The 11412-nt window shown below is 47.7% G+C and overlaps 1 protein-coding gene across 1 annotated transcript; it reads right to left on the minus strand.

Annotated features, from left to right (window-relative positions):
- Positions 1-409: 409 nt before the first annotated feature.
- LOC146058267 (E3 ubiquitin/ISG15 ligase TRIM25-like) lies at positions 410-3156 on the minus strand. Its single transcript, XM_083170479.1, has one exon. It carries the CDS (start codon positions 3154-3156, stop codon positions 1579-1581), a length of 1578 nt encoding a protein of 525 aa, XP_083026605.1. The 3' UTR covers positions 410-1578.
- Between the last annotated feature and the right edge of the window lie 8256 nt (positions 3157-11412).

Genomic DNA, 11412 nt, shown 5'->3' on the forward strand with positions numbered 1-11412 from the left:
AATGTGTGCTGCTTTCAATGCTTTGCAGCCAGCTTACTCTCTCCTTGATTTATATTCATTCAAAACTTAAGAGACTGATAAAAAAAACAAAAACATTAACAAACATTACAGTATCACTGCTGGCTGGGCTTTCATATGTGTGTGTGGCTGTGTGCTGCTGCTGTGGGTGGTAGCTGACAGTGAAAGACAGTCTGGCCAACCATTCAACAGCAGCACACAGGACAGCCCCACCCCTGCCTCACTGCAACTGGTGCTGTGAGTCACTGTCGCTGTCTGCTGCTGGTTTGCATATTAGTGCTGATATACAGACCACACTGTGCTAGAAGCACTACAGCAGACAGCGACACTCCTGCATGGGTTTTCAAAGATAGTGAGTGCTAGAATGAACAGTATAATACTATAGTCACTAGTAGTGACATTGTGGTGAACTCCATTCATATTTATTTATTTATTAATAGTTTCTTATATAGCGCAGCATATTCACTTGCGCTTTACAATAGGAGACAGTGATACAAAAAACAGGGTATTTCCAGTCAGTCAAAGGTATGAGGGCCCTGCTCGCAAGCTTACAATCTATCAATTGATTTATTATTATGCAGCAAGCATATCACAGCACCTTACAAAGGGCCTGATTCAGTTGTGGATGCGGACATTTGCACAGTTTATTTCTTTGAAATGCAATGTCAGTCACACTGCACATGTGCAGTGATTTATTAGTAACAGCGGACGCAGATACTGAGTGACAGGTACAGTAGTTTCTATTTGAGGGAGGGGATGGGGGCTGGTTTGTCAAATGCAGACGTGTTTCAAACCTTAATTTGCAGTTGCACTGGCTCCAGCGTCTTTGTTCTGATGGTTATTCTAAGCAACAATGTAGTATGTTCTATGTTGCACTGTGTGTACAGTTTTTTTGCTATTTTCTATGATCAACATAAGTTATTAGCCTGTTGCTACAGTTAAAAATCGAGGTAAAAATAGCAGATTGTGAGTAGTTGTAATAAAGGTTTGATAGTTATTGCTTCATGTTTTTTTCCTTCCGTAACAAATTTGATTTACCACAAAACATGAATCATATATCCATTGTGTGTGTATAAACTGTAAGCCTCCAACAAGATAAACTTAATAGTGGGATTATTTATCATTTCAGAAGCTTATTAGTGTATTATATGCTTTGGTAACCAGTTTATTTTAAAAAATATCGAAACATCGGTTAACATCGGGTTCACAGTACCAATGTTTAGGTCTAAATGATGTTTTGCAACCAATGTTGAAAAACATAATTTGACCGATGTTTTCTTTCGATGTCCCATCCCTACCCCACACCAGAATACAGGCACATGCCTGGTGGGACATGGGGCAGCATTATAAACAGGGAGGGCTATATAATCACCACTATTAAAATTAAATATTACTGTACTGTATATAATAACAGTATCTAGCACACCGATACTGGAACATCTCCAGGCACATTGGTCATCTGATCACACCAGGGGAGGGGCTAAGCCATAAGCCATGTGCTGAATGTTCCCCCAATCAGATTTTCCTTCCTGTGATGTCACCAGTCTCTGGGTAGATTTCCTATGGTAATGTCTCCCAGCTCCTGACTCCCCCACATATAGTTACAAACCCTCTCCCTACATATAATGCAGCATGGAGGGGCTCAGTGAGGGTGGTGGTGCAGGTGTGTAAGTGTCTGATGGGGTCACACAGAGAATAAAAGGACATCTGTCCTGCCTCATAATCCAGGTATATCCTCACTCTGTCATAGGGGATATTACCAGGTACCCGGATCTCTGTACTGTCATGTCTCACTGCGTACTGACTGTTATACCTACGCAGACACCAGGACTTGTTATTATCCCCAATGTATGACTGATCTCCTCTCCTGCCTATACTGGGATAACACATCCCCACCTTCCACCACACTGACTTACTGACATCCACCTCCCAGTAATGTCGCCCTGAGGAGAATCTCCTGGTGCTGATTACCTGACTATACTCAAATCTCTCTGGTGTTACTGGGCGTCTCTGGTCTATATCTGACCTGGATGCAGATTTCCTGTCACCTGATATCTGTATATAATTACCAGCTGTGGCTACATCCAGTAATAGGTCTGTAGGTTCCTGCACATAGATCCCTGTATTTATCCCTGTTATTATATCAGATAATGTCTGTAATGTCCGGGAGATGAGCCCCACACCCAGACCTCCTGCACCACGGACCTGGTTATCTGTGACCTCAGTGTCACACAAGTCCCCTGTGTCTGGTTCCTGTAAGACAGTCACTGGGTCAGACATGTCACACAGCTCCTCAATGTGACGCATCTTCCCGGACAGCTCGTCCTTCTTTATTTCCAGCTGCTGGATCAGATCAGAGACTGAGAGTGAAACGCGCTGTTCCTGCCTGGAGATCTCACTCAGGACTCTCTTCTCCAGGCCTTTCAGCTGTCTCCTGATGTCTCTAAACAGGGCAGTGACTGTCTCTGTGACACCCGCTGCTTTTCTCTGATCCTCTCTCCTGCGCTTCTGCAGTCTCTGCACTCTATTCTTAGTCTCCGCTCTCTTCCTGGTCAGTTTCTGCAGAACATCCCTCAGCTTCGTCTTCTTCTTCTCTGAGGCCTCATCCAGCATCTCCACCCGGTGTCCCCGATGTTCTCCATCGAGTCCCATACAGTACACACAGATACAGGCAGCATCCTCAGTGCAGTAATACTCCAGGACCTTCTTATGGACGGAGCATTTCCTGTTCCCCAGGGCAGTGGTGGGGTCACATAAGACGTGTTCTGCTGCCTTGCTGTGTACTCTCAGGTGATTATCACACAGATGAGCCTCACACAGCAGACAGGACTTAGCAGCAGGTACAGGAAGGTAAATACAATAAGTGCAGCAGATCCCAGATTTGTCCTGCTCTGGCCGAGCAGACAGGAACCTCCCCACTATGTTACACAGAGGAATGTTCCGTATCAATGCAGGACGCTCCCGACACTGTGCTCTGCACTGAGGACATCTATAAACTCCAGCCCACTCCTGTGTATCCAGCACACGATCAATACAGACCCGGCAGAAGTTGTGGCCACATCTCAGGGTTACAGGATCTGTATAAATGCTCAGGCAGATGGAACAGTCCAGCTCCTGTCTCAGATCAGCAGACGCCATCGCTGGCAGCAGAAGAGGGAAATGAAAGTGAAAGTCTCTGACACTCAGAAACCAGTAAAGTCACATTCTGCACACAGGGCGAGGCTGAGCTGTCACTCAGATACCAGTGGGGTCACATTCTGTACACAGGGGGAGGGGGAGCTGTCACTCAGATACCAGTGGGGTCACATTCTGTACACAGGGGGAGGGGGAGCTGTCACTCAGATTATAGCTACAGGCTCAGTTACATTAAAGGGCCCAAACACTATGTGATTTGGGTCCAATTTTGCATAGCAGACCAATTACTTGGGTGAAATCAGCCCAAATTGTATGTAAGGTACATTACTTTTATATTTTTTCCTGAATTTCTCAATTAAACATTTTGTCACGGATTACAGAGGACACTACCTGTGTGAGAATTTGACTTTACCTGAGCAGAGGCGCGGAGTCTAACCGTGCCAGAGGTTTTCTGCCAGTGACCCCTCCAAGCGGGATTTGGGCTTTTGCGTCGGTCGCGGCCCTCTGCCCAGGCTTCTCGTACAGGTGCTGGTTACACTGGAAGTAGCAGTAGTCAGACAAGGGTTTAGCAGGTGCAGGTCACAGGTATAGCCGGGTCGGTAGCAAATAACAGATGGCTGGAGGTACACAAGGCTTGAGCAGGTTCTTTGTCACAGGAATAGCCAGGTCAGTACCAGATATCAGGGAGCGTAGTGCAGACAAGGTTTTAGCATTTGCAGGTCACAGGGATAGCCAGGTCGGTAACAGTAAATCAGAAGGCTGGATACACACAGGTATAATGCTGAAATGGTGTGAGTACCTGAGACGGATTCAGTATTGAATCCCGGCGGTCGGGATCCCGGCGTTCAGAATCCCGACGCCGGAATCCCGACAGCCGAAATGCCGACAAGGGGGGGGGACGTGGATCGCCCCCCCTTGCGGGCTCACTGCGCTCGCCACGCAGCGGGCCCGGTGCCTCGCTACGCTCGGCACACTAATTTATTCTCCCTCCAGGGGTGTCGTGGACACCCACGGAGGGAGAATGTGTCAGCATTTCGGCGGGATTCTGAACGCCGGGATCCCGACCGCCGGGATTGTAACTGCATCCCCCTGAGACACTGGACACTGATAATACTATGCAGCACTGGATGACTTCAGGTATGAGCTTGGAACCAACAAGCAGTGAACAGAGACTGAATGAGCAAACTGAGAGTGGATCTCCCCAGGTACTGTGCAGATGGTGATTGCAGTCAGCTGTATAAGCAGGTAATGCTGCTTTCAGACCGCAAAACTGGCTTTGACCCTGTATTTGGAAACGTTTCCAAAAACGGGTCTGCCAGGTAAAACCCCTTTCACACCGCATCTCTTAAACGGTATATTACCGTTTAAGTGCGGTTTTTTTGACACTGGGCAGTGGCAAACGCAGGATTTTCAGAAGGGGGTTTCCAGAGGGGTGGAGCAAAGCACGGAGATGGACACATAGGTGACCCAGTATATGCCGGGTCAGTTAAAGTATTATAGATAGACCAAATGTATATAAATAATAATAATAAAATATATATATATAAAAATATATATATATATACATACATAAACATACATACATACAGGGGCGTCAACAGCAGTGTAGAACCCTGGGCATAGCAATGTATTGGGGCCCCTACCGATCCTCCAGCAGTAGGGGTGGGGGAAGCTTTGATGTCCCGTTGGTGGTAGGGGGTATTATATCAACTGCTCAGCATGTAGGGCCTGGATCAGTAATTTCCACAAATTAACCCTTTTACCATTTGGTAGGTGGGATCCTATAGTTTTTAATTCCATTAAAATCTAAGAAATCTATTTTCGGGAACTGGAGATATCTGCAGTCAAGCAATCTGTCCTCCCATCAGAAAATTATGAATAATAAGCCCACTCCACTATACACCCCTCCTCTGCGTATTAAAAATCTTCTACCACCCTGGAAGTTATGTATCAGGGCCCCTTCATTCAGCCCAATGCCACCTTCTCCCACCCCATCTCCCACCATCTGTGTAGTAATCCGCTGAGGTGCATGCAAGCTGACTTTAACACTATGTATCTGTTGTGGAGGATGCAGCTCCCTATATGGTGTGGGGCGCTATGGGGGCGGTATTTCGGCTCTGCTCAACTGAACTGGGGCTAAGAGCCCACTCACCACTCCATTATTGCCGTCAATATCCCGTCCAGTCTCCACCTCCTGTGCGCCCAATGGATGCTGTACACTGCTGCTCAGCCCTCTGGCCCCGGCCAGTCTCCGTCTCTTCACTGCCTCCGGCCTGCCACTCAGACGCTGTGTCACGGCCCAGCCTCCGCCTGGCTCTGACACGGCTCTGCCTCCGCTGCCGCCCCCACAATGACGCCTCCTTACTGATGACGACGCGGCCGCCTCCTCGTCCTCATCCCCTGACCGCTGGATGCAGGAACAGCGAGACCAGCCGCACCGACTCCAGACCTCCGGCTCTCCGGTAAGTATATCTATTTCTTTTGGCTCTCCAGCACCGCTCCCAGCCGCACTGTTCTGCCTCTTGATCTCGCCGCGTGGAACTGCACCACAGCAGTAACGGTCATTCCCTTAAGAGCCTCTCACCTCACGCTCCCCCCTGCCTCACCACCAGCCACGCTCCTCAAAACTTTATTATTCCAAAGCTCAATCACATTTTCAGTCCCATTCTCTATCTCCGTGGCCTCGTGAGCCTTGAGGCAAAAATCCATTAAACTAATAGTTTTAAGAGGCATTTGTACTAATAGAAGTCTACTCCTTGTAACACAAAGTTCCTTACTGTCCAAGACACATATATGAGCTTGCAGGGTGGTCAATGCAATGGGTTTTCCCCTCAATAAGAACGAGGACCCGATTATGTACATATATACAACCATTATCTTTATATATACAGGGTTATGGTCAGTGTATGTCACACTATCACATTTTGATGTATTTGTTATATGTACACCTAACAGTGATAAATAAATTTAACTTGCCTTTTCTTTACACGATCCACCTCACGCACTGGTGGTGCAACCGCATTAATCTCCGCTGTTATGTCGTCCCAAATCTTCTCCTTCTTTGTGGGTGTCAACCTCTTGTGTGTCAACTTGATCCAATCCCATGCTCGGGGTACCAATATTTCAAGTTCCTCCTCTTGGAATGCTTTGTTCTTTTTGGGCAATTCCCCTGTTGGCCTCTTCCTGCCACGCTTACTGTCAGCGCAGGCGGGTTTTGTGTTCCCGGCTGTGACCGTGGTGGACCAGTGGAGGGCGCTGGAGAGCCAAAGGCAGAAGGTTTGATGTAGGACATACACGGGGAGATCAGGGCACAGCGAACCAGAGAGTTGGCGGAGACCAGGAACAGGGGCGCGGAGTCTAACCTGCCAGCGGTATTCACCAGGGAGCCCCGCAAGGAACTTTGGACTTAGCTGCGTCTGACAGGCAGGTCGCGGCCCCCTGCCCTGGTCCTCTGGACGCAGGCAAGGGAGATGATACTGGAGGTAACAATGGAGAAGGAAAGGCAATCTGGAAACTGCGGAGGATTGCACAGGATGTCGACAACTGAGGTAGACTGTGGTGCCGACAATGGTGCCGACGGCTGGTAGATGGCTCAGGTATATGCTGGAGCAATAGGACGTAGGTGGCAAAGTCACTATAGAGCACAGCAGATGAAATGTCGACGCTGGTGTCGACGGAGCCAGTCGCTGGTTCAGGACAAGATGGTAAATGTCGCTGAAAGACTTGGAAGCCAATGGTGGTAATGGCGAGGCACCTGTACTCGACTGCAGAGGTGGAAAGGCAGGAGTCTTCTGGAGATGGATAACCCAGGAAGGTATAGCGGGTGCAGGTAACGCTGGAGAGAATCACAGGGGAGCCTGGAGATCTCGGAGTCTTGGGAACTTCTCTGTCGCAGGAGAATACTGAGAGCAGTTAAGCAATTGTTCAAGACAAGGAAGGAAGGCCGCAGGCCGGCTTTATCCCCCTTGCTTGTCTGTGATTGGCTGCCGGCTGTAGCACCAATCAATGCTGGGAAAGGAGCACACACCTTGATCCAGGTACAGGTGTGTGGGTCAGAGGTGACATGGATGGACAGCGGGGATTGGTCTGGGGAATCAGCTGACTTGAGAGTGTCATGGCGGCACCCATGCTGCCCGGGAACGGCGTGCGCTTGGTAGGGAACTATGGCAACTGACCGCGGGGACACAGGGGACATCGCGCCACACATCAGAAGCCATGCGGATGACAGGCCTCTCACGCAGTACCGACCATCGAGATGGTAATGAGCGATGTTTCCGATGGTAAGATCTGCGGTTTGTGACACTTACTAGTTAATGACCTTGCAGTGCTGGCCTGGCAACTCTCTTGGGAAGCCACCTGCTGTGTTCCCAATGATTCTGCTGAAGCTGTAGATGGTCCTGCCTCAGCGGTGCTCATTTGTGTCCATTTCTGAGTGAGACATTGGTCCTCTGCCTCACATTGGCAGTAATAGACGCCAGTTTTGCCTGGATAAGCGCAGGGTCTGAAATCCCAGTGTCTGACTCTGACCCAGACATGTTAGCAGCCAAGTATCCTTATGGCAGCACCTCTATAAATACCCATGTTCCTAAATTGCGGACATCCCCAGACACAGTGTTCCGTACGGTAACATATCATGCGGCAGCGTTCCATACGGCAGCGTTAAGCATTTGGCGTTTGTGGCGCAAAGGCCACGCACCAAAAAAACAAACATAAAAAACCTGGCGTCAATTCCGAAGTATATTTTCCGTACCATAAATATCCTATGAATGTACACACGCATACAATTTATTCATTGCACACTTGCACATTTCACCTTTACTACATACAATATGTCAATGCCGAAATGTATTTCCCCATTGTGCAACCCTTGTATTATAGTGATAACAAATGGTAAAAAACCATTCCAGATTATTACCCATTCCTCACCACATCACATACTATTCACTCATTTTATCCAAATCACATGTGATTGCCCTATATATAGTGGCTTGGTGCTATGAAGTTGTGGTGCAAGGTAAGGTTAAACATGTTTTCTTTGGATACCTGTATAAAGTTTACTTTCTGATTCTTAATTTGTGCTAAAGGTATAACACACAATTTTTGTGTTAACACATTTTTGGCATAAATCAAGCATGTTACCTGCCCACCCTTTAGCATATTTAATGTGTTATATTGTTAGATCACCTTCCTCCATGTGTATGAATACATGGTTGTAGTAACTACATGTTTACACTATATTAGCTAAATAGTGGCAATGTAGTACATGTGGCTTAGAAATATATTTATATAGCACTAGTGTGTGAGGTGCAATGTTGTTTCCATATGTTCAGAACATAATTGATATTCTTGTGCTAACTGGCCGACCCTCACCTGTACGTATGGTTTCATATGTATTTTGTAAAGTTTATTGTGTACCTTTCTTTGCTTTGGTGTAGCAGGTTTTTTTTTATAATTTGATTTAGGTTGCGGAAGCAGCAATGGTGTATGTGGTCCATGGGCAGAGGGCACATGCGGCTCCACCCACTTGGCGCCAAAGGAGGCTAGGACATGCAAGAATCTTTCACTCATGGGTGACACTCTTTGGGATGCCCAATGATGAGGTACTTACTAGGTACCGGTTACCCCCAAATGTCATTCTAGAAACACTCTCTTTAATCGAGAGTGATCTGGAACCTCATCATTGGCTTAAGACGGCAATACGCCTCTCACCCAGCTGTTGGTGGTGTTGCATTTCTGTGCCTCAGGATCGTTTCAGCAAGTTGTGGCAGGATATCCCAGCCTGCTTTCTGCAGAATCCTGAGGCGTGTGATGTCTGCCATGTTTAGGAGCAAGGGGCACTTCATAGCCATATCTTTTGCCCAAGAGACCCCTCACAGGAGCCAGCAGGCATTCAATCTACTTGCTGGCTTCCCTAATGTGATAGGGGCTGTGGATGGGACCCATGTACCATTTGTGCCGCCATCACGGAGAGAGAAAATCTATTGGAACCGCAAAATGTTCCACTCGCTCAACGTGATGGTGGTATGTGGCCCATCCATGAAAATTCTCACCTTCAACTCGAAGTTTCCTGGAAGTACCCATGACTCTCATGTTATCTGACAAACCGGGATTTGGCAAAGACTCCAAGAGCTTTAAGGCCGTGATGCGTTGGTTCTGGGTGACTCCGGTTACCCATGTACGCCCTGGCTGCTTACGCCGTACAGCTCCCCAACACCAGGTCCACAAAAGGCATAAAATGGGGCGCATGTTGCCACCAGGCAAGTGGTGGAGCACACAATTGGCCTATTAAAGGGTCGTTTTCGTGTGCTCCACCGCACTGGTGGTGACTTGCAGTACTTCCCAGAAATGGTGTTGCTTTTGGCACAATATCGCTGTGCAGCATAATGTCTCTTTTGAAGAGTGGGAAGTAGCAACATCTGAGCTGCAAGAGGATGCCCTGCCCACATCCCGCACTCCGGAAAACATCAGGGGATACGAAGTGCGGGACTCTGTGGTTACACGTTTCTTCAGGTATATGTTTGAATGTTGCAAAGACAATGCATAGTAAGAGTAAAAGCATTTAAAATGACATATGCCAAAGAAATGTTAGTTCACAAGGTCACATTATGCACGATGACATATTTTCCCCAATACAAGTGCACTGTCTTTAATGTTTGGGGTGTATTGTTGTGGGTGACCAAGGGTTGTTGGCCCAATGCATATCTTGTTGAAAAAAAATAATTTATTTTTTTATTTTTTTAGTTGCTGTTTTGACCCATGTTAGGTGAGTATATTATTATGTTATTTGTTTGGGCCTGTAAACTTTTTATGTGTTGGTAATAGGTGATTAAGGCAGGCAGTTAAGGTCAGGACTGTGACAGAAATAATGGTGTAGGCAGGAGAGCTGCACATACAGTATGTTTGTGTGTATATTTTTCTAAATATACGCATATACATAAATGCATACAGTAAGTAATGCGAAGCCTAGCTATGCGATGCCAAGCGATGGCATGCGTTGCTCGGCGATGCAATGGTTTAGGCGAACATTTTGGCGCATATGTTCATATAAATATTATAAATAAAGTTAATACCAAATAACACTTTTAACAACCAATCACAGGACATGATTTGTTTAATGCGCCATAGCAAAGATGGCTTCGCAGAGGGCAGCACCATTCACCACAGCGGAGCTGCTGGCCCTTGTCTCCGTGATGAAGCGGAGGCAGGGCCGTGCGGGGCCCTGTGTAACAAATAGGGAGAAGCGCCGGGCGTACGTTGCTGCCCGGCGCAGAATATTCGCCCGCACCCACGTGCGGAGGCCCGTCGCCCAGCTGGAGAGGCGATGGTCTGACCTGAAGAGGCGGCAGCCAAAGCTCCTCCAGCGTCTGAGGTGCCGTATTCAAAGATGTGAGTATTTCAGCATTAAACACATAAACCCCTGCGTATACACTTAATTGTCCATGATAGATAAAACTGCAAGTGAAAGTATAAGTGGGTGACAATGAGTATAAGTGGGAGACAATGAGTATTAGTGCGTGACAATGTTTTTTTGAATTTAATATAACATCTGTGTGATACTTGATAATTGACATACAGTCATGTGTATATAATACAAAGTAGGGTACTTGTGTATTATAGCGGCGCCCCCGATGTTGGTCATGCGATGTTTTTATCGCATCGCTTGCCATACACCCGATGGCATGCAATGCGACGCGATTTTTGCCCCCTATACGATGAAAAATAGTATAAGCATCCTAAAGGGTGCTTTTAAGCACCACAATGGGTGCTTACAATGTTAAATGCACCCCCACGCCAACCCCTCACTATAAACGTGAACCCGAAGCGTGGCGAGCTCAGCGAGCCCGCGAGGGGCGGCGTTACGCGTCCTACGACCTTTTCATACCCCCACTATCCACGTCGGCGTGGAGTTGATTTTTATAAAGTGTGGCGAGCGCAGCGAGCCACCGAGCCCCGCGAGGGGACGCGGATACCTTCATAGGTATCCGCATCCCCTCGCGGGCTTCACAGGTATCCGCGTCCCCTCGCGGGGCTTGCAGCACTCGCCATGCTTCGGGCTCGGTGGCTTGCTGCGCTCGCCACACTTTATAAAATCAACTCCACGCCGACGTGGATAGTGGGGGTATGGAAAGGTCGTAGGACGCGCACCGCCGCCCCTCGACACACTTCCGGTTCACGTTTATAGTGGGGGGTGGCGGGGGGGTGCATTTAACATTGTAAGCACCCATTAGGGTACTTATACAATTTTTAATTGCATCGCAT

Source organism: Crinia signifera, chromosome 2 (assembly GCF_055691185.1).
Source record: "Crinia signifera chromosome 2, ASM5569118v1, whole genome shotgun sequence".
Lineage (NCBI taxonomy): Eukaryota > Metazoa > Chordata > Amphibia > Anura > Myobatrachidae > Crinia > Crinia signifera.

Bases quoted from the DNA above. Each gene is read 5' to 3' on its own strand.
- LOC146058267 (XM_083170479.1), bottom strand. From the start codon at position 3,156: ATGGCGTCTGCTGATCTGAGACAGGAGCTGGACTGTTCCATCTGCCTG.